This window comes from Danaus plexippus, chromosome Z (genome assembly GCF_018135715.1).
Source record: "Danaus plexippus chromosome Z, MEX_DaPlex, whole genome shotgun sequence".
Classification (NCBI taxonomy): domain Eukaryota; kingdom Metazoa; phylum Arthropoda; class Insecta; order Lepidoptera; family Nymphalidae; genus Danaus; species Danaus plexippus.
The window spans coordinates 15,157,262-15,182,261 of NC_083559.1; the positions used below are offsets into that span (position 1 = coordinate 15,157,262).

The 25,000-nt window shown below is 38.4% G+C and overlaps 1 protein-coding gene across 9 annotated transcripts in view; it reads left to right on the plus strand.

Moving 5' to 3' along the window:
* The window catches only part of LOC116777685 (homeobox protein cut), an 85,910-nt gene that overhangs the window by 53,964 nt on the left and 6,946 nt on the right, over positions 1-25,000 (plus strand). For 3 of the 9 annotated variants that reach the window (XM_061526203.1, XM_032671360.2, XM_061526208.1), the window contains 5 exons: positions 11,583-11,764; positions 16,884-16,967; positions 17,122-17,252; positions 17,498-18,010; positions 22,029-22,046. In XM_061526203.1, coding sequence (XP_061382187.1) covers positions 11,583-11,764; positions 16,884-16,967; positions 17,122-17,252; positions 17,498-18,010; positions 22,029-22,046 — 928 coding nt within the window. The remainder of the gene's footprint in view (positions 1-11,582; positions 11,765-16,883; positions 16,968-17,121; positions 17,253-17,497; positions 18,011-22,028; positions 22,047-25,000) is intronic. The other 6 variants (XM_061526204.1, XM_061526205.1, XM_061526209.1 and 3 more) reach the window with 6 other exon arrangements.

Genomic DNA, 25,000 nt, shown 5'->3' on the forward strand with positions numbered 1-25,000 from the left:
TAATAAAATCTAGACGTGACTTATTAAGTCAAAACATAGATCTAAAAACAATGGTACAGCCAGACGGTTAAAGAAAAAAAGTATTTAAAATATTATGCATCTGTGAAACGCAGAATTTAGACAGTATCGCTTGTGAAGCGGGCGTGAATCTTGTGGTGTGAGGCTGTCTGGACCTACCGGCCATGTTTATGTATAGATATTTAAAATATTCACTTTGATACGGATGATAATTTCGTTCGGAACACCACGGTCAGCACGCCCTAATTTATTTTTATTTATTATAAATTTCAATATCATCACGTAAGTTCGGAAGAATGACTGAAGACGGACAAATACCGAAAAGAAGACTTCTTAAAACTTGATGCCGTTTGATTTGATTTCGGGAGACGGTGAACAAATTAATAATCTGTCTGTCAAAATAATAAAAAGTCCAACGATACGTCGATAGAGAGTCTGCTAAGTTTTTCCTCGTCCCGTCCTGCAATCACGAGAACCGTTAACTCTAAGGCTGCCGACCGTACCGATACCCGTGGCTTTGATTCCAACTTTTAAACGTACGGTTTAGACTTGATATATTGCATTTCCGTGTATATTTAATAAACGATCCCTTATTAGATTCGAAGTTCACAAACGAATCGCCGCTGATACAATATGCGCTATCAGAACTATTTAATGTTTGGCATCCGACTGAGGATGCACGTCTCCCATTTCTGAACGTAACGTTCTCGTCTAATAAATGTAATAGACGCATAAAAATGTAACAGCGATCGAGGCAATAACACTCAGTTTCTAGTTATACCCATTGTATTCCACCCCATACCGTCGACCCTCCGACAAAAAATAATAAATTATTTTAGTTAGTATGCAAATAAGCAGTCGATATTTTAAGCAACACCCCATTGGGATCGCGTATTATTTTTTTATTTTTTTTTATAAAAAATACTTCTCTATCCTCTGTGGATCGTGCGAGTAGTGGTTGAAAGTGTTAATGCCAATGTAGTAAATTCGACTAATTTTTGAAATCGTTGCAAACTTTTCGGAGTAGCTGTTTAGTATTGATCTTATATGAAGTGTGTCGGTGCCTCCTTTGTGGGAGCAGTGATATTTAATTCGGAGGGTAGGTTTCCTAATCGATTTTAATTTTATGCTCGCATCCCGTCTCCGTCTGTATTATTTGTTTTTAATGTAAATAAATCCTCGTCTCTTAGTGACGAGTTGCGTTTACTTCTTTTATTTTTTAAATTTCAGACACGTTTGAATACGAATGAATTTAGAATTTAAATTAATTAGAATTGAATTCGAGCAGAACTTTATGAGATTTCATACAGACGATAATATAATGTACGGCATTTATTATTGTTTAGAGAAATTTTTATGTCATGACGTAAATATTTTTGTTGACATCCGAAAAGTTTTTTAGACATTAAGTATTCAAACAAACATAACTTTCAATTCGTGTCGTTACCTTTATAATAACGGAGGACGTCCTGAAGGATACGAACAAATTGGTTGATAATCAAACTTTACGTTACTCCAATAACGCTGTGTAATTTAATATGTGATACACGTGACAATAATTAAAACGTGAACATGTTACGTTGTATCTGTGTCATTATAACGAGTTCACTCGACACCTTCCGATACATCAGCTCCCCGCGATACAACAGCAGCACCTCTCAAAACATTATATTTTATGAGAGGACCAAACAAATGGTGCTTGTGGCTACGATGGTCATATTCAAATTTCACTCAGTCCTATCGTCCGGCATCTCCAAGGATCAATTTACATATTTCAACAGGTTTCGTTGATTACGTATTACATACATACATACACACATATCTATATATGATAATTAATATATATATATATGTAAATATATACATATGTGTATTTCATTTATTGAATTTCTGTAAAATATTTTAGAGAAACAGGTCGCTTACAAAGGTAAGGTTTTTAATAAGGACGCCCGCAGACGCAAGAATTATTAATGAACGTTCTCTGTTTTCTAATTACACGTGTGTTGTTAACAAAGAAAATTCCAATTATTTCTCTGGTAACGACAAACTAAACGTATCGCAACAAAGAGCTCGTGTATGAAAACATTTGCATCGCCGCAAATTTAATTTAGACAAAAACAAAATACCGACTACGGCACACCCGATACGTTCACATCTCTTGGATACGACTCAAACTTTACGTTCTGATACAACCCGCTGCCTTGTAACCAGCATCGAGTGTTTTGAATCATTTATATAAACTAGAAGCAATAATAACGTAGGAACTGAACACTATATTTCATAAGCAAATTGGTAAACCGCGTGCGGATCTTCAAAACGTATTCCCAGTCGAATTGGAAACATTAATATTACAAAATTTGATTATCCCATAAAAGACTGTACAATAAAACTGTAGTTGCTGTAGTGTGCAATGTACGAATTAGGAACCCTTTTGATAGCCGCCCCCGAAAGCCCCCCGACACCTCCCCCCCCATCCTTCGTTCTCATTCATTTTCATAATAAAATCGCAACAAACGGGCAGGTAACGAAATATGGAGTACGGAAGAAAATTTATTAGGTCCAGATGTGATTTACATTGGGAGTGTACTTATCTACGATGAACGGTGTGTTCGTATCTCAATAAGAAATATTCTGTCCGTCCGCCATGGGGCCAACCATGGGAAGAGTTTATCATAAGCCATATTCGTGTTATAAAACAGCCCACTCCATAATCCGGGCGCTGAGGAGTCCAATCAATCTGTCTGTGTGAGATACAAGCTTCTAAAATCTAACTATTGTTCACGAATAGGAAATTTCCATTTGGATTTATTCATTTGTCTAACTATTGTCGGGTGCCTTCCGTACGGGGCCGCACTATAAGCCCTCTCACCGAGGTATATCTTTCGTTAAATTCGTTTGAAATTTAATGATGTAATATAAATATAGCTAAGAATATTAAATGAAATAATAATTCGAGTGTTAAATATCGATTATTAGATTAAACCGATCGTAAACAGCGAAATCCGTTTCCGTTCGAGTTGAAAGGCATTGTTACAATAAATTTAACGGCTGTAAGAATCGTCTCGCACAGACGCATTTTCATAGATATGGCTCAATTAATAATAGGTTTCAATCGCGAAGACGCATAATAAACCTCCCTCCTCTACCCCTCCCCCTCCCCCTCCCCGGGGTGGCTCCAGGCAATCATATTTCTATTTGGAATATTGTGGTGTCAATTTCGCGTATTGAAGTGAGAATATGAAAACGGCTCGCTCACATTCTATATTAATTCGTGCCATCGAATACTGGTTTGTCACTCCCTTTGTAGAGACAACTTATTGCTTCCCTCGCGTCTTATTTATTAAATATTTTAAACATTTGCCGAACCATATTATGTGAACCCTTTCAATAAACAAACATGAGTACCAATAATGTCGAACTGGGTCAATAAAGCACAATGGAGAGATTGCGGTGACGTCAACAATCGACATATTGTAAAAAAAAGTCACCCCACGGACTATATCAATAATCCACATTATCGAGGCGTGATCAATTCATCAATGGGTAATAGTGAAAAAAAAAATCCCTCATTATTCACCCCTCGATTATCGGCCGATGATCACTAATCGGTCGCGGTTCGATGTTTTGATCGGTTCAATTCAATTGTCGCATTATATTATATTTGTTTTGATTTTAAATCACTTCAACGTTCCACACAAGCTAGCTCCATAGAGCCAGTTTGTTCCGCACGTACATCGTGTTCTAAGCTTCGTCATATAGATGTCTGTTCGTCATTAATAAATATGTCATTCCTGGGAGATGTTCGGATACGTTTTGTAATAGCATTTTGTGTCGTCAACATCCAATCCGAATGTACTTAATTACACTCTACAAATACAATACCATCAATATATAGAAGACAACTTCTAAAGACGGGGGTGGCTGGGGGTAGATAGAAATCGTATGTTTTCGGATTAATTCGTTCGTAAAATCGTCTCCACCGATAAGAATGGCAACTGCTGTGTACTAATTGAATCTACAATTGCGACGGGATGTCTGATTTCATTACTGAAGATGTGTGAGTGCGAGGGCGGAGATAAGTATGTATTGATAAATTAACGCTTCAAAATAAACCGAAAACGACGCTCGTACAGAAACATGTATACATGTGTATGTATTATAACATATCGAATAGCTGCCGTAAACAGCTATCATAATAATAAAAAAATCAATAATCAAAATAAGAATATTCATGAGGCGTTTTGAGTTTCTTGAAAACAACACGGTCGGGGTGAAAATGTGTATTGTTTCAGAATAATGGTATTTATATGCTACATTGGTTTCAAGGGAAATCACTCTCTGAATCGTCCATAAGGCCTGTATCAGAGCGGCGGGGAGAGGTCGCGGAACGTCATATCCGCCAAGGACGGGAGCGTCTTTTACGACTTTGTATATCTAAATGCGGTTCCTGAATTCGATATTACTTAAGCTCGTATTGAAATTTTGAGGATGGGGGGGTGTCGAAGATTTGGTAGAATATTAAACATTCACGTTTATTAGTTTGTCCTCGGTGAACGTATTTGGAAGTCTAAACGGGGTAGTTTTCGATGGGAAACTTTGAAAGTGTGTTAACGACTCCGCCCTGCCGAATGTAGTTTATTCTGCTAATGGGTATTACATTCAGACGATTATTTAGCTGTTGCCGAGTTTGTGTTATCAAAAACTTGGTGATTCAGGAACAGCGATAATATCCATTTAATATTTAAAGTTTCCCAACAAGATCCTGGCTGCAGCATTCTACCGACATTACGACGATGACAACAACAAACAAACTCGTTTCGAACCACGCACCGGGGCTCGATTTAACTGGAAGATGATAAGTCACTGGTCCGTATCAAAGGCGCCAATACGACGGAAAAAGAGACATGACTGAGCGGCGTTCATGAAAAAGCCAGAAGAAAATTGGTATCGTGTGATCTACTTTTTATACAGATAAGTAAAGGGACCGCCCCACAAAGGCAGCTATCGGAAGGAAAACGAAAGGGTAATGCGGGCATAAGATGCGCATCGTCACACACGGCCTAATCACGGCACCCACCGCCCGCCACCCCAACTTTTGCATATTGCCCAAAGTGCCCACGCTTCCCCAGATGGGGTGTACATTTTTGCTAGCGGGATAATTCTTTACCGCATTTGCACGAGATACATGTATTGCCATTCGGTTTTCGTTGTTATTCCGTTATAGTAAGCTTGTCGTTGATTTCCACGAGTGGCGTTACGGGACGGCATATCTGCGGGATGATTCTTACGTTGTTTGCGAGTGGCAAACCTCCGTCTGTTAGAATATCGTCTTTATCGCGATCCGTATAAGGGCCTCTGTTGGTTCGGATCAGTTGTTGTTGTTGTTGTTTTAAGAGCAAGGGTGCTATGACGTTTGAGGGATGCGTCTTAATTGTGAGCATGTTCTGTTCTAGTATTGATTTTTTAATGTGTGTCTCGACTGTAACTGTTGTTGGGTGCAGACGGTTCGCTCGGCTGAATAACTTACAAAAACTTTATTAGCATTCATGACTCCGGTTACAGTTTTTGTTGCTGCGACGACAACCTTTACATATTATATCAAATTTTAAGATCCGAATGAATATTATAAATAATACAATTAAACCGCTTACAAAACAAGACGAGATTAATTCTAGAAATCTTTAACCTACTTCGTTGTAATTAATGTCAATTTTATTTATAATTACGGCGGCAAAATGCGAATTTGTATTAAAAAAAAAATATTTTGCGCATAGGACGGCAACTCAAACGTTAGTGTCAACACGGCTCAAGAATTCGCCGGACTGGAATGATAACTGTGGCGGCCTCCTTTCTAGCATGTAATTATATCGCATGCAGCCTTAATATACGTTAAAAGGAGCTCATAATTTGAGTGCCATTTTGTTTGGTCATTAGGAACTGTTGCTATAATTGTTAATTGGTTAGTACTATCCAATCAAGGAGGAATCTCGGTGAGAGATTGTTTATTGTCCTATATTTAGTGACGCTGACTTCCAAGCATATTGACCTCGCGTTGTCATACGAATGCAAGAATTCGAGCGCTCCTTCAGCTTAACGAGCTATTAGCTATTGAAGTTTATATTAGAATGCTAAAAGCGACTAACACACACACACACACACGACGTAAATGTTCTATTTTCTAAACATGTTCCTGTTAAATTGAATGTTCCGATGAGCATAATATCGTTTTCCATTCTCTTTATCTTGTCATATTATTTGCTTACGAAGCTTGCATAGGGGTTCCTACCATAAATGTGCTGGATGTGACTCCGATGCAAATAGCGCTGATAGCACTAGACACATGCTGTATAATAAATTAATATATAGCTCATTATATTATCATGTTAGGAGTGTCCCGGAGAAGTTTTCCTCGATGCATTCCATTAATTTAATTAATAATCAAATGAGTCATATCCAGTGAAGTTGTATCAACAAAGGATCCCCTTCTTCCTTACTATTTGCACAACTCCTTAATGCTTTATTTCGTCTATTTGTTCAGTCTAATTAGAAAACTCCGACTAATTACTAATATCGAATTTTGTCGTTTTTACCGTCCGTTTGCTTCAATTATTACTTTCAAAATAATACCACCGTAAGACTGGGCCGTCACATACAACAGATAGCGATGTTTTATACTCGATCGGAATATAATGCACTGGTAGTTCTATAAACGAAAACTTACTAGAGAGATAACAATTTGAATTTGAAACTACTATGGTTGGATTATAACTAGAATTAGTCCGTACCGCGATTGCACTAGAGCGATAAATACGAAACGAAGCGGAATTAAAATAATTATCTTGATTGCAGTTAATCTGAAACTTCTGAATCAGCCGTGTTTTATTCGCATCGGTCACTGGGAAATATTTCGTGTATTAGCCGTGCAGCGAACACAGACGGTGTGTCGATCCCACGACGTCCACGATACCACCGCTTTAACATTTTTAATACGTAAATAATTTCGACGTTAAACACAGTCCCGTGGAGACAACGAACAAACTGCTGACATGGAAATAAGACGCGTGCTGCAGCTTTTAATTGCGCTACAGAACTATATTTTAAAATCCTACGTGGATTTTTTTTTCTCAGTCATTACTCAAAATAATCTAGCCCAGATATCTCTAAACAGCCCACAATGATGTATGTGCTCGCGAAGGAAATTTTTCGTTTTTCTTTTCCTTTTAATCCCGAATGCAATGGCGTGCTGGTTTCGCGTGTTACTGCTGACGTGCTAGGAGAGTCGTAACTGACCAAATTGGATCCTTTTCGATGTTATTTATTACACAGAATGATCACACACTATCTACTCAAGCAACTTCACGTGATTCAGGCGGTTAGACGGAATTACACATTTTTTTAAATTTCACTTCTTCATTTCAAACTTACTAATTAGGAATGACGTAATTAACCGACTCCGACCTAATTATATACAACAAAAATAAAATAAAATTTATATCACCCCGGCGACGACAAATCGAAAATAAATTTTGAATTAAAACAAAAACAAGCCGAACATAGTTTTCAATTCAGTTTTATAACTGAAAGGATAGACTAGCAATAAATGAGGTTCCGCAACTTATAATTGCTTCATTCCGTTGTCTGCCTCAAAACTACAGACAATTGCAATCCAGCTGTCTATGGACGTTCAATTTTCGTATCGGCTCTTTTCGAAAACAACAGCAAACCAAAAAATCAAAGAACTTCAACTGTCAGCGATGGAAACTAATCACCGAACCTACTAATGGCTCGTGTCAATTCCTTTCGAACACGAATTCCGAGGGCGGCAACGGAACAGCGCGGGCAAACTTTCAGCCAATTTAAAAGTCGACGTCAGTATGACACGCTTGCGGAGTCTGTTGAAACAGCAACGGTCACTTTATGACAATTATGAATAATTATCGGAAGACCCGTGTCGGCGAAACTCTGTCGATGCCTTCTCACCGATCACGCATGCCTGATCGTCGATCGTGACGGCTATTGTCAATCAAAACCGCCCGTTTTATTTAACCGCGCAGCGACAATTGTTGTGAATATTTATATAATGGTAGCGGTGTCGTGACAATCCACTAAATGCCTGATAAATGTATGCATTTCGAGTCGGCTAGATATGCTGTCACTCCGCGTCATAATTCGAATGAAATGTAAAGTGAACGGGCCGAAATCTCGTTAGAGAGAGATTCGTAACTCGCGTCCGGCTGTTCAATCATTCACGTCATTTATCATTTTTCCCTGAAATGAAACTCGCTTCAAACTATACACCGCGCTAGATGTTCAAAAAGGATAAAGGCGACTTCCCACTCGTAGAAGCTATCCGAACGTCTTTTTTGCTTTCAGCAGCCGCTCGCTAGATGTCGGAGCGGAGTCGAAAGGGGTCGGAGCCCGCTCATATTTTGTTAGCTAATAACGGTTGCCCGCCAATTCTCATGTTTGACCAGTTTGACAGATCGCCAACATGGATTCCACTTTGTGACGGCAAAATGGCGTATTATGCCTTTTTTGATTCGTCCACTTGTCTTTCACCATTTCTTTTATGATTGAGACCTGTACAAATTTATAACGACGGATTGTCAAGGGCCGAATTGGTTGAGTTTTGTTACTTTATTAGATTCTCTGTCTATTTCCATTGACGTCCTTTTATATTCCCCTGTTTCTGATCGCATTTCTTTTTCTTTTAATGTCAAAGTTAATATGAAAATGTCGATCCGACGAAACACATTCGCCGTGTTGTTTATTACTTTTAAAAAGGGAGACATCCGACGTTTCTATGTAATACCCCGCGATATTGTGTGTCGCAATGGAAATGAATTTAGCCAATCGTAATTATTCAATACAAAGCTGTGACAAACATTTGCTTATCTTAATAGAAAGAGACGTCTCACTTAATGACAGAAATCGGAAAAACAAGCAAACGACCTCCCGGCGATATTGCATTGCTTTAATATTTCCTCAATGAATCGCCTTTCCAGGCCTGTCTAGTTTTTATTCCGTGCTTCTCCCTGAGCTCGGAACCATTGAGAAATTACAGACGAAAAAATTAATCAACAAATTTATTTCTTTATTCGTAAGTTTATTTAAAAGATCTATTGTCTGTTCCGGCGACATCTCGAATAGGAAGCTTTCACTTTATAATATACTTATCAGGTCGAAATACATGAAACGATTTCGTGAGTTGTTCTATGATAACGTTGAGGTATTGTGCGATAATATGGATAGTGAGACTCGATCTGAAACGTTCTGAACACGGAACATAATATACACCTTAGTGCCCAGCCAATAGAGTTCAGTGTTGGCGATATCTTTAAGGTGACACGTGGCCGGACGATAACGGTACAAAGACATTAATTTATGTCCTTAGTATTTTGCATTGCACAAGCTTTTGATGTTGAATATTTTAAAACTATAATGGCGACTGATATTGTTAGTAAGACGCCCGGAAATGCATTTAATAGAACACAGAAACCTACATCGACGATTTCGTTTGAGCTTTGAACCGTAATGAATGTAATTTACTAATTATCCCGTAAACTAAACTAAACCGCATGGTCCGTTGATCAGAGAAATCACCCAAAAATGGCATCCCTAATAACACGAAGCTGTCCGAAAAGACAGCAATTAAACTAAAAAGCCGACCAATAAAAACCTGTAACTGTGATGGTTGTGGTCAAAAACATAATTGTACATAGTAATGATTGTAGGTAATTATCGAGGGTTGCCCTTTGACCCTTTACGAAGAAGCCCTCGCTGGCTGAAGTCCCAAGCGCGGGCGGGGAAAGGGCACAGCTAAACAACTTCCACAATTCTCGTCTAACAATGAGATAAAATAAAAACAAATAACGCATCGAATTACATTTATTTAATAATGTTACGTGTCTAAAATTATTTAAAAATATCATATTCTAATGCATTACCTTAAAAATATTGCTGGCGAACTTCCGCAGCTCAAATAACGCTGTCTCTCAGCGCTTGTTCTGCTGCAAAAAGCGGTTAGCGTAGAGGCGAATTAAGACAATAATTACTCGCGGTTCTGCCTGGGACTTTCGTTACGGCCAATACTTTTTTACTATCACACTGTCGGTGTTTACATACCCATATTGGCTACCGTTAAATTAAAACGTTGTTTTGCTTCGTCCCTGTCCTGTCTAACAGTCAATGGAAGTCTTGTCCAAATGATAATGTAATCGTCTGCCTGTTGGAGGCTTTCTACCTGCTTTTAATTATTAATTAAATATTACATTCACGAATCTCAACAAATCAGTTTTGTTACATGAGCGTTATAGGTTTTGCATATAAAAAAAAATACGTCGTGTTTTCTTAACGTAACAAAAAGGTTTACTTTAAATGAAAAAAAATATATAATTATACGTTGCGGAATGCGTCACTCTTGAATACGCCGAAAAATGGGACGCGATGTTTACATTCAAGTGATAATGAGTGTATTTGATATAATAAAGCAAACAATGAAAAATATTATCCTTCACACTAAAAAACCATTATTTATAAATGAACCACACCAATGTAGACTCTAAAAACGTCCGTGACGCCATCTAATATAAAAATCAAATTAATTACAGAAAGACAACATGTACTCATTTTATTGTTGTAAACCTGGTTGTAAAAGGCTTTCGTCAAATCGCTTTGCGCAACAACATCGTATTGTACCTACCTGTCGAGAAATAATATCTGATAAAAAATTACGTTACCTAACAAAAGAGTCAATAGTTTTCGGTTACTGATTGTGTATACGGGATAGGTGTATTTTATTACGACTATAGGTACTACAAATTCTATTGTGAGCCAGTAACAAGAACGCGTATAGTATGTATATTGATTAGCATAGAAGGAAGCGGCTTCTTTCGCCGATAGCATCTTCACGGTGCAGCGATGCTGTGTAACTGATCCGATCCAACGAAGGTCGCCGCCGTACTTCCCTGTGTTCACCTTCGACATGACAACGACACTGCTGCAATCCAACGTGCTATTAGCCGGCCTTCGAGCGATCAGTACTCGCTCGACCGTACCTCTGATATATCCAATTTACTATAATTTTGCGATCTTTTCTATCATCATTGTTCCCCTCATATTAGTGCGTTTTATCAAATGTGAATACATACATTACATAGAATTATTTACCCGGCACGTATCTTATCTCGAACTTTTGTGTTCGCGTCATCCTTCGAGAGCCTAAAATATGAGATAAAAATATATCAATTTGTAATCAGCGATATGACAGCAATAACAAAATGGCCGCTCTCCTTCGACCAATCAGAGTCGAGTCAGTTGTCAAATAAACGATATATCAATAAATAAAATAATCTCTAAACAAACTAACCGTGTTTATGATGCTGTTGTTTTATTATAATATAATATAATATAATATTTTTTATAAATACATATCGCGATATCTAAAGATAAAATGAATTAATTGTGTTATTTCCGTTCGTAATTCATTTGTATGAAAATAATTATGCAGTTAATAAAATGTATTTATATAATACATGTTTATTTAAACGATGAATACCTTCCAGATTGCTCAGCTAGTTGAGGACGTGCGTCGTCTGCAGGCGTCCCTGTCAGCGCTGCAGGAAGCGCACGCTCAGCAGCTGCAGCGGCTCGAGGAGCGGCTTGATGAAAAGAAGCAGCACATCGCCAGGCTCGAAGCCAGACTCGACACTCAGAGAGACTACGATGATATCAAGAGGGAGATCAGGTAACTACAAACAATACAATAACCCGGGATTCCCACATGCATTTAGGGTTGGCCGCTACATAGACTATCGGCAATCATTACCCTCCTAAATCAAATTATAAAATACGCAAACAACAACAAGCATAATCTTTTAAAACAACCTCTCGCATCTCCCACAGTTATTCATATTTTTCTATGTGGCAACACATTTTTATGTTAGCCACGTTGGACATAATTCGCAGTCCCGTGTTTTTATATTCATACGCCGTTGCACCTTCTTTGCCGTCGCCGTCACCCAGGATGTATAAACAACGGTGATTCCATTTGTCACCTTATTGATCGTACGTCAACTTAACATTGGCATTACATTAAAAACTCTCGTCGTTCAAACTGATTTGAATAGAAAAAAAAAACAGCCCCACATTATAAACTACATGTTATTACGAATCTAAACTAAAGATCCCGGAAACTAAACAGTCTAGATGGGCACGTGTTTATAAACTTGATAAGTTATCAGAGCGTTCACCCCGAGATTACTAATGTTTGGACAGACCTTGTACCATCCACCATGACACACACACACATACATAAATACAGTATATACAGACACACAAACAATTAACACCAGATGAAACAATGCCTTAATAAGAAATGAATAAGCAGTGTCAACAGCTAATGAAATAGAAAATACTGATTGCAAAACAACAACGGTTGTCTTTATTTAATTTCGCTCAACAAACGCTGCATTGTTTGCAGACCCTACCTCTGGCTGATAACGCTCTATTGATAAACTCATGAGTTCCTCCGCAAACCTGATCTCTATTTGCTCTTATCCATCTATTTCTGGCTGAAACGTTTCTTACTTGTATTTAATTAACATCTTTATCAATGAGAACCGTTACAATTATACGAACGATAATTCTATTTATTCTTCCCAAGCTGCAGGAAATTGAAAAAAAAATATGTGTCATACACAAAAAATATATATATATATATATATATATATATGGGATCGTTTCTCAGGGAGCGATTTCTGTTCCAATAAATTGTACAAACACGGGGAGGCTGCTAAATTCTTTATCTCGAATCGTTTAGCGAGAAGATGTTAGAAACTTGTGGGACAACCGATGGTAGTGGAAAAAAAGAGTATAAACGCCATGGGACCACAGAGGGTGACCAAAAAAAAAGGATAAGGCTTTACCTCATGCACGGAGAACTCTCATGAGATTCAATTTAAAATAAATAAGGCATCAAAATAATGATACTTAATATCATTATTTAATATAAGTAAATTAGATTATCATCCACTGTGTGTCACCCTGATTGGATGATAACAAATAATAGGTACACGATAAGAGAGTTATAAAGCCTTATATTAGGAGTCGGTTAAAATCTTGATTTAGTATTTTTATTAGTTATACAATATCAAGTTCCCACGTGTGAAGCCAACGGAAGGTATCAGTCAACATCCTAACTGATAGTAAACCCCATCAATTACAGTCTAGCCTCGAATATCCTCCCATTATCCTTTAAATACCCGAAAGATAATTCACGAGTTATCTAAACGAGCTTCAACAACGTCACACTCGACGTACTCGTTACGAGTTTATATTAACACGTTAAACGCCGTGGCCGACGCATTCTACCGCCATCGATACCCTGGTGTTATTCTTACCGAATCGGCGATCGGTCGCGGCCTCCTTTCATCCATCAAAGGGCTGGTGACATCACAGGGCCCGACAGCCGCGACATCAAATGCCGCCTGTGCAAACAATCATAAACAAAAACTATTAAAACACAGCTATTTATGTCCGGACGCGACGATATGACAAAAGCTATCTCCGAGCTCGCGATCAGCAATCACCGCGGCGGGTAATCGATACATGAATCGATCAGGATTGACAATGGAATTGAAAAACTTCCGCTAACACATAGCATCGACTTACACGATACTTTGATGGATGGACGAGGAAATAGAAAAAGCTCGCCTCCAATTATTGCTCCGGGCACGCGAGCACCTGGCCTTTCCCATGATCAGCTCCGTATTGGAGAAAAACACGGCTAAATAACACCAGCTATACATAATGATCTGTGCTTTATATCTGTAACAGCTGTAGCGGTTTATGGCTTATTTATACAGCTTCTCAAGTCAGGATTAAGTTATAGCCAGCCTCCGAAGATTAAATCTTAATGGGGGACGGGATGGATTGATTTCCAGACGATACAGCGCCAAATCTCCACTAATACAGGGATCCGCTTCCATTGTGATTAAATTACAAATTTTACAATTTAAATAATCTACAACGAACCACACAAGTTCAAACACCAAGCGGCTTAAAATACGACCCTATATAGCTATAGCTGTAGCTGTACTGTACAAATATATACATATAAATGGGAATGTTAAATTTTTTTATTGTTATTTATTTTTCCTCCTCATCTCTCCACAATCATGATTACATGGAAATTTATGAATATGGTCGGTTCTAGCGCACTGTGCAATCAAAGATCCAACTCCTCGACCGGCAATGTTTGATTAAGACGCAGCCGAAAATGAGAAAGGGAAAAATACAATGTGTAAATATGACACGGAGCAGCGCTTATCTCTTGTTTAATTAAAAACTATACAAACACGATTTACATATTGCTAGCTAGTTTAAACATAAACACTATGTTAATTATCGTTCGTACAGCCTCTAGGTATACTGCTATTTATCAATAGACGTATCTCGGACACCTGTCACCATTTGCTTAGGCCGTGTTTGACTTACATTTAACCAAAGTCAAGTCACACACATATTATCAAGTAATTTACGCCGGACATTTTTTTTTTTTTTTTGTACAATAAACGATGTCCTAAGCTTTTTACGGCGTCGCTGTGTTTACAATGCCGGGCGTCTTAGAAATATGAACCCGTCTCTGTCAATAGGAGGGTAGATGGTTGGGACTACAAAAAAATACTGTTGCATCATCGGCGACTTTGGACTTTATGCGTTCGTGTATTGGAAAGGCGTACCGGAACTGTATTGACCAATCGATCGGTTCTGATTGGTCAGCCGCCGGGGGGCGGGGCCCTGTTATCGGCCACCGATGATTTGAGTGATAAGGCCCGCTGGTGACGTCACCGTCATTGTTCCAATACCCTCCAGGATGTCGACGAGATCAATCACATTCGAGATAAATCATAACAATATTATACTAAGATACATTCAAAACGAGGTATCATCGTCGCTTGCATCCAGTACCCGATATATATAAATATATAATAATAAATGTTTATCTATCAGACATCAGCTGAAGATTTGAGGATAGCAACTCTTAAGGTAATAATTAATAAATCATCTGAGGGTAGAATCCACCCTCCGAGTGAATCAAAGACATATTTTAACCGAGATCAGAATTCGATATTGATTTATGCAAAGTTATTACTTCAAACGAATAAGTGAGATTCAAACAAAAGGGAAATACCTATAATATTTAACATGCAAAGAATTCTTGTTCGTAACAGACTCGTCAAAGGCTCGTCGTTATTCATTACAGCACGGGAATTAAATTTTAAAAATAGAACGCCACATAACAGATACTAATGAAAATAAAATTTTATGTTACTAAACATTCGAAAATAGAATACCGTGATTCTATTTTCGAATGCCGATGAAATCAAATTTCGAGTTCGGAAACACGAAATCGGCTCACTGAATCAAGTTTCGAAAATGGAATTCGAAAGAGCCCGAACTACACATGTTTAAAATTAAAAAGTTAGCACAACCAGAGCGAAGCCAATACAGCCACGAAACCTTAGTGATCTTGCGTAATTAATTCAAAAACTCCCTCCGCAAGTTGCTACTGAAATATTCAGTGTGTAACGCGCCTCCACTGAAGGCTTTTGGCCGAAGACAAAGATGCTTTTAAGCTTCCGTATGAGGCTTAGTCCTTTATGCTTATTTTATTAACGTTATTGTGTTAATGGGTTACATGATCGATAGACAGTTGTTTATATGGAACACTTGGAATATATTTTTATTTATCAGAAAATTGACAACTCAGATAAGACGCATGCGATTAATATGTTGCGAATAAAACTCTCACACCGATATAAGTATCATAAAATGAAGTTATTTCAAAAGAAAAAAATCCCAAACATTTTTCAACGAACCGCTACAGTCCATTATACAATAAACTTATATCATCGCCCGAAACTTACTATGATTGAAAAAAAAACTCTCTAATAAAAAACATAACTATAATAAGAGTAAAAAAACAAAGCTACAAATACGAATACAATATATACATACATATATATCACAAGCATAACTACAGAGCAAATCAAACAGTCGTTAATACACAAGAAAACAAGTACAGTTAAACTATGAATTGAAACAATTAGCTATTCAAGCGAATCACCTGGGAGCCGATAGCGTTTAGTGAAGCAACACGACTAAATCAGTAACATCGGTCCCCACGTGCGACACCGATGAATTCACTACCTCCCAAATTTAACGCCATTGTCTCGATCAAATGCTTAATTGGTGATATATTAAATTGTAATTAAGGCACAACCCTATTATTGTAGGTGTGAAAATCTGGTGCCTCGGGCCAAGTGGATCTGTCGGGCGATTTATCCAGCGACATGTTCGATGTCAAGTCGCACTGTCGTAATGTTTATGTTGTATAACATTCTTCACAGATAGGATCTTAATTCGGTGTTCGACCGCTTGTTATTAATGTAATATTATTATTGATCTCGACCATATCAATATTTCTATGATACTCGTAGCTAAATGATTTCAATAGGACTGTCTCCTTAATAAAATCTATATCAGCTATAGCAGGAATGATAAGGATAAGATAATTAGGGTAAGGTCATTCTGATACCTTAATAAATTGGGAAGGAGCATTGATTAAAACCATTTCAGGTGAATTAATTAAGTATTTTAATTAATAGGATATGCCGGTCCTTATTGGCAATATTCCTTTCATAAATTTATTGAGACGTGGCCCTTTGATGGCGCCCTATTAGGAGATAAAGGCTCCCTTGATAGCTTTCATTTTGTTATTTGTGTGTGTGGTTTCTGATAAGAGATGAACTATGTTTTCATAACTCTGTATACAAATTAAAATGGTGTTCTCATTGTTGCAGCATGCTCCGTTTCTCAGAGCTGGGCGCCGCTGAGCGGCCTCACTCCCTTACACACGCTAAAGACATATTCGGATCTCAGAATCAGTAAGATATATTACAATACGCCACACGCTTACCACACCGACTCATGATATCGAGGCAGCTTTGCGTCCCCCCTCTCCCCCCGTCATTGACCCTCTATCAGTGTCCCGTCTAGATTGAAAATATTGAAAATAAACGAATGGTGTCTTTGTTTCAGTTTGCTACGAACCATGGATCTAGGATCCAATGAGCGAGTGGAACGCAAAGAAACCCTGAGATCTCCCGCAGCTCCGTCACTGAGAGACAGCTCCGTGGAACGCGAACGCAGCAGCGAAAGACGAGAACCAGGTACGTACGCTAACCTTCACTCTCCTCACAAAATTCGTCAATTTCAAATCATATCCCAAAATCGACGCGCGCTCGATCTATGTAGCTAGTCCGCCGTCGTTACCGTTACGCGAGTCGGAGTACGAGGAATCCAAGCTCCCACCATCCACGACTGTTGGAGACCTCCTCCCCCCCCCCACGCGCAGACGACACTCCCGCCTCCCCCCGCCCGGTCGTGTTCCCGCGTAACCGTGCTCTTACCGCAGGTGTCGACGAGTGGCCCGGCACGCCACCGCCCCTGAACAACAACACCACGCACCACAACAACAACGGCCCGGTGCCTCTGCCGCTGCCGCCGCCGAGCCCCTTCCGCTTCGAGGAGCACCGACCTTACCGGTTCGCCGAGGACATGGGCCCACTGCCGCCCGGCGCACTTGTCGGCCGCCTCGGGGACTCGCTCATACCTAAGGGTGACCCCATGGAAGCACGCCTGCAAGAGATGCTCAGATACAACATGGACAAATACGCCAACTCCAACTTGGACACCCTGCACATAAGCCGACGGGTCAGAGAGTTGTTGTCCGTTCACAACATCGGCCAGAGACTGTTCGCCAAATACGTCCTCGGGCTATCGCAAGGAACGGTGTCGGAACTGCTCTCTAAACCGAAACCTTGGGACAAATTGACTGAGAAAGGAAGAGATTCCTATAGAAAGATGCATGCGTGGGCGTGCGACGAGGCAGCCATCATGCTACTGAAGTCCTTAATTCCTAAAAAAGGTATCTATTGAACACATTCCTTTACACCCGAACACCCGAGTTACTACCAATAAACCGTGGGACAGTCATTCTTCGCTCATTGGATAATAATTTCCTATACAGATTATGTTTCTTCTGAATGAGGTCACGAGTCATTATTGGTAGTATCTCTATTCGCATGTATGACACCGGAAAGTTATGTTCCATCAATTTCTCCCCTCAAGTCAATCTTCCGAACGGTTGGCCACGTTACCCGTTATCAGCGCTTGTCAAATATCCCATCAATCACGTGGAGAACCAGCGGTATCTGTTCGACGTGATCAGAGGCCGTTTAATGAAAACAAAAGATCATGGACAAAACTTTGTTAGAATCGAGTTTAGATGTTTCCATTGTGAAAATACTTATAACGCGTCAATGCTTACGCAGCAAAGTCACCGGCTATCATTACTTACAAAGAGCTGACATCAAGATCTTTATAAATATGGAGATGTTAAAAAAATACGCTAAACGAAGGTGTTGCATGTAAACGGCTTCACCGTATGATGACAGCTTTTTATTTCCGCACTTTTATTTTTATTTTTGTTTTTTTTTTTTGTTAACATGTTTTTTTTTATTTGTTCCTTTATCCCGTCCTCACTTCCCCTCCTACCTCGCCTCTTCCCGTGCGGAAGCTAGCTTCAGAGGGCCAAGTGTCCCCTCCCTGTGTTTTGGGGGGGGTGGGTGGAAGGTGGACATGGTCAAACTCCCGACGTAACACGACTTCGATTTATAGTTTTAATACGTGTCGCTGTTGTTAACACCGCTCGCCATTTCGTTTTTGTTTAAAGATTTTAAGCGGAAGATCGAGCCTTAAAATATTCTAATGGTCATTTCGTCCAAATCGCGCCGGTGTTTAACTAGCCGCTGGCGGCGATTCATTAGACACAACAACGGCGTTTTGCGTCTCTTGTAATAAACAGCGAAAAATTTCGACATCTACCATCCAAAAAAGATACGGAAATAATAAAAAAAGTGCATCCGTACACAATGCAGATCGCTCGCGACAAACCTGTAAACAACAAAACAAAAGTGTAACGAGACAATAGCAAAGGAGTCGTCCACACCTGCTGAATACCGACAAACGTTACGTGTCGTCGTTTGAGGCACGATAGCTTTTAAAACAATTTAAAAATAACCACCGAAATATTCGCAATTTTTTCCTACGGAACTAAACAGCGGTGAAATCCTCAGCTTTATATAAAAACGGCGGAGAATAACAGCGGGGACGAAAAAAAAAAATCGAAATAGCAGATATTTTAATTTGTAATACCTTCCGTCCCTACGTGGAAAGCCTGAAATGGTCTCGCGTTGACGGAAATTCGGAAAGCTTAAAGAGTGCTAATGCTATGTACACATCAGTCACAATGAGGATATATTGAAGACAATGGCGTGCATTAACAATTGTCTGTCTGCTCAAACACATCGGCAGCCGGATAATTGGCAGCTACGTTTCACAGATGTTCGACAGTTTATTGAATTTATGTTTAGATAAAATTTTTATATTGAGCAATTTTCTACGTGAACCGTTTACGTAATACATGGAGAGGCATTGACTAGACCGGACACGACAGGCGTGGGAAACTGTCATCATACTTTCCTTAAACATAGACGCATTGTTACTAGCTTTCACTTTAATTTCTTTGGTAAGAATTATCTTTGTAGAACAAATTACTCTATGCACAGCTATAATGCGAATTCTATATTTACCAACAATATCGTCTATCCTGATTAATACAAATTTATATAATTTTAAAAGTAACACATAAAAGCGATGTTGTATATTTTATTAAAGTGCCGTAATGACCTGCCTCGGTAGATTTTTCAGCGATACGTGGGCCGAGTATCAGATGTTCTCACTGCTTCGGTTGTAAATCAATGGTTGCAAATACCGTTCTTATGGTGCGTGTGGTTTATTATTGTGGCATGTCATTTTCCGGAGTTTTCACACACGTTTCCCACGAGCTGTCCTGCATTACAAAAACCATTGTTGTCAGTCCCACGGTGTTTATGGTGCTGTTTCTGACTGAAACGCGTTTAGAAATCTGTCCATCGATATATATATATATATATAATACCCCCCCCCCATATTATCTTGTAAACTTCTGTTGTCAGTTCAGAAAAAGAAATAAGAAAAACTTCATAAGCAAAACGTATTTATGTTATACTAAGTAATCTACACCAATCGTGCAATGCACACTCGTTAATTGAGGCAATAAACATTTATCAATAATGAATGGGGGAAAAAAATCCGATTACAGACCATAGAAGTTGAGCCGAGTCATTGAAACGTGACAAATACGCACTTTATTAGTTATAGAAAAAAATATATATGCATATAAAAACATATGCATACATACATATCGCATGAAGTCAATTACGCAACACGACCGCCCATACAATTAGTAATACAAGTAGGTGAAAAAGGCAAAAAGCGTTTATTAATTAGCACCAAACGCGGAAATTACTCCGCATTATAGGGTAGTAAGGTTTTTTTTTTATCTAAAACAACCTGCAAATTACAGAGCCACCTGTAAGACGGATGAACTTCTAATTATTCAAAGCACTTTCTAGAACCGACCGTTTTCGATCATAGACGTTTATTACAAATAAAAAAATAAAAAAAAAACTAACCATTAACAATAAAAATAATAACAAAGCATTTGACATTTACAAAATAAAAAGCAACCATAGAATATCTCGCGTGTTAACCTGACCGAAGAAATTGCAATACGAAATTCAAAAAATCAACTTTCTAATTAATGAAGTATAAGTCATAACCGTTGCACATTTTAAATTTGTATCGTGACTAAGTTCAGTATCGGATCGTGTAAATAAATCGGTTACCTATCAGCGTATATCAACAGCGAACTGCCACTTAGCTATATTGACTTTTTTCAACACGGTCCAAGCCATAATATATTCAGTTAAACCTGCGCACCAATTAAGAATAGTTATGGCGTACGTAATCATTGTTCTTATTGCCTACGCTTGAGTGATTGAGAATACTGACATATTAATTCTTTTTTTTTTTTCTTCACATATATACATCCCTGTTAACTATCTGAAAAATTATCTATAATGCACGTCATTTAAGACAGTTAATACATTGTATGACGTTAATGTAACACTGATAAATCACTTATTTTTATCCAGAAGAGTTTGTGATTTGAAAGATTTACGGTGCGTGAAAAGAAACGCGATCGAAAAAAAAGTATCGTCTGTGTGTTCGAGATCGCTGTGTTGGGTTTTCAATGTAAACGGCTGTTGATGTTCGGTCGTTCGACTTGAATATTTGTTCAAAGTTTGTCTCCGAGCGAGGCTGCAGCGCACCGTGGAAATCTATTTTCAATGGTCACTATCGGCCGTCGCAGGACGCGTCCAAAGGCTTTAAGCTCCAACTTAAGTGTCCTCGATGCTCCTATACTCTAAACTCCCCTTACAGCTTTTAGTTTGACGCTAAGCAAATTTTAATATTCAATTGGGCTTTTGTCCGTTACGAAATTGCTGGAAAATTGAGTTTAATGAAACGTTGAGCTTAGCGTAGATTATCTATGAATATCGCCTCTCTGTATAAGTGTCTGACACTCTCCCCGCGAGGGCCACACGAGATTATGAGAATATATATATATATTCATATATATAGGAATGATCGAAGAAACTTCGTAATTTTTTTTTATCTAAAATAATTCGTTCACAGAACATAAATTAGTCGTGAATTGCAATATCATTGCGTTAGTCATGTACACGCCATTTATTATTATTTTTTAAAGGTCACTCGACCAAAGACGAAGCATCAATGTCATTCTGCCAATAAAACAAAAAGTATACGTTCCGTTTCATGCAATTTTTAAATTATTTTTTAATGTTCAGAACCTTGCTTGCCGTAGATGCGACCGGAACGTTTAGAAGCTTTAGTTTTTATTGTATAGACAATAAGTAGATTGTAATTTTTTAATTAATAATAACATGTGTTTCTTCTCCCATTTTCCGGTACTCAAGCAGAGTCTGCTTTCAAAGGTAAATTTATTTATATTTATAACAAATGTATATAGTATGTCGTTTATTAACCCAAAACTTGGAAAGGGCCCTTCGACACATCGGGAGAACTCGACAAACGGCTTCAGTGTATCATAAATCATAAACTTTCAAACATTTTGAGAGCGGATAGTAACGTCGTGATTAACCTGTGAACACATTCGACTACACAAACACACATATCCATACATATTACATTTTATATCGGTTCAATTTGTTGTACTGCTGATTGTTATCGTAGGAACTTACCCGGCGCCATCTGTCGTCGAGTGGCGATATGTGACTCCCGATAGAATATCAAATTGTTATTCTAAATCTGCGCTCACGTATATATTTAGGAAGGTGGACGTCCGAGGGGCACGTTTAATTTACAAAGCAATTATTAATAAACACTCACCCACTACAAAAGACATTTCCAGCAAAAAATCAGACGACAACCACTTAGAAAGCGCATTTGAAAAACTAAATAGCCGCTTAAAGAGCGTTTACTCTGAAGCTACGCAAAAAAACTCTAAAAAAAATGCCGAGTTATGCGCTGAGCTATGTACGCGTAACGCCATCTGTTGTCGAGCGGAGCGCAGGGTCAAGAATAATTTCGCCAAGAATGCTCACCGGCTTCGGCCGCTTTGATGACTTCCGACGAAGCAATCAGACCTCTTTACGGGCATATTTATGATTATAATACCATGCCTCGTTATATACTTTACGATGCTATAGGATAATGGCGCATGTAATTGTTGCACAGGAGCAAGTCTTTGTTTAGCATATCCATACAGATGAACCATCATACTTTATTAATTATACTCACTACATATATTTTTACATCCATCACTGCAACACGAGCCAGACTTCTTCACTCTACGATCGCTATAACAACAAATACGTTTCATTCGTTACGTTCATGAACGACGTATTAATTAATATGTACCTATTTGCAAAGTCCGCGGGATTCGTAATACATTCTTACTTCTTATAAACGCTACATAATACGTATATACTAGTATATCGGATGTTCTTAATGAATTTAACGCAAGTGTACGTTAAATTTAGCGAAGCCTTATTCTAGGGCGCACTAATTGTGAAGAATTTAATTTATGATTTCGGCACGTGAATGAGATGCGGCGTGACGTACTCACAATGAGATTTTTTTCAAATAGACCGCGAAATTTTCATAACATACTTTAAATTCTGAATACTCTACATTTGGATAAAATTAATTTCTTATTGTCCTCTGTTAAAATTATTGCTGTTATGTGAGTGTCTCGAACGTTGTCTTCGGCGTTTGATCTTAAAACAAATCCGCCCACGCGTCCGATACCACAGAAGCCATCGCACGAGACGCAACAGAACAAAACATCTATAAATACAGAAACATATATCAATCGAAACAATGATATATTTTAATTCTTCGAAAACTCCCCGTCCACACGGACGCTTGGCACATGAGCAACGCGTGAGCTGATCGGGTAATTCCAATAGTCGATATCAACGCTGTAGTTCCGCCGTTATAATTCTCTCCGGCGGTAGACGGTCGACATTCTCGCGGTTCGAGATAATTATAAAATGATACGAAAACATAATTCGAGATAAATAAACGCTATCTTAGTGAGCCGGCTAGCGGCTGTAACTCACCGGCCGGTCGCGGGAGATGTGATGTTTAACTTGTCACTTTGTCGCAATTTGTGACCGTCCATTTTACTTCCCCTTGAATAATTACTCCGGATTAATGTGCGGCTATGAATGACGTGTTATTGTGGAAATTAAGGCCAATTTACAAAAACGTCTCATCGAATGTATGAATAAGACTTTAATTAGCATTTAACCGGTATAGAGATAATATGTTATGGACTTTTAATTTCAACTAATAAAGCCAGTTCCACACGGGAGCGCGACGATCGCGTGCCGCGCCGCAATCAATCGCTTTTATAATCAATATACAAGAAAATCAATGCATATATACTCTAAGCATGGAATGTTCACATTAAAAAAAAACGTTCGTCTGAACATTAAAGCAAACGTCGTGGATTTTACAGCCTGAATTCTGTTAAAGCAGGTTTTATTGATTCAGACTTGTACGTATAGAAATTTAACGCGCTGGGTAAGACCTAAAATCAATTAGCATTACATGGAGCCGAGGACGATCAGGTGCAACTAACTACATTACGTTCGTTCGCAGTTGACGAGAATCCTCTTATTTCGTTAAAAAACTTTCCTATCGTTAAAAGTTAGCTCTGACGAGCTTAAAGCTCTCGGAACAGATTAAAAAATATATATATTTTTTTATAAATAACGCGTTTTAAATTCTTTATTTAATAATACATGTAATATTTGAAAAAAAAAACCATTTATATGAATATTCATAACGTCATGACTTCACAACACTACCAAAATAAAATTCACACAACACACAAAAGTCAAAATGTATTTTATGTAGCGTGGAGTAACTTAAACAATTCTTTGTTAGCGCGGGTCCTCGCCGGAGCTCGCAAAATTGATTATTGAATCTAGTTACAAACTACAGTCGTAGCGACGAATTCGCGTTTTTAACACCCACGGGAATTCACTAACACGACACAGCAAAACGACGTAAGCCTTTTTTCCAACAAACTCCTTCGTCTGTAAATTAAAAATAAATGATAATTAAGTTCGAATTTTAAAACTCCCTCCAATTTATGACAATCGTGTGACATAGAATAATTACGCCTCACTAACATACTTACGATATTGCCCCTTGACACCGAAACATTCCGAGTAGAATTTACATAAAATACTGTGGTAATTACTGTGTTTATTGTTCTAACAATATTTCAGTTGAACATTTTTCTTTAACGCCCTGCTAGTAGTTAGTGATGGCGAGTTCAGTGGAGGGATCATTTGGTCTGGAATCAATCGTGGTCGCCGGCCGTTGATTGGCGTCGAGCACGCGATACAGATCA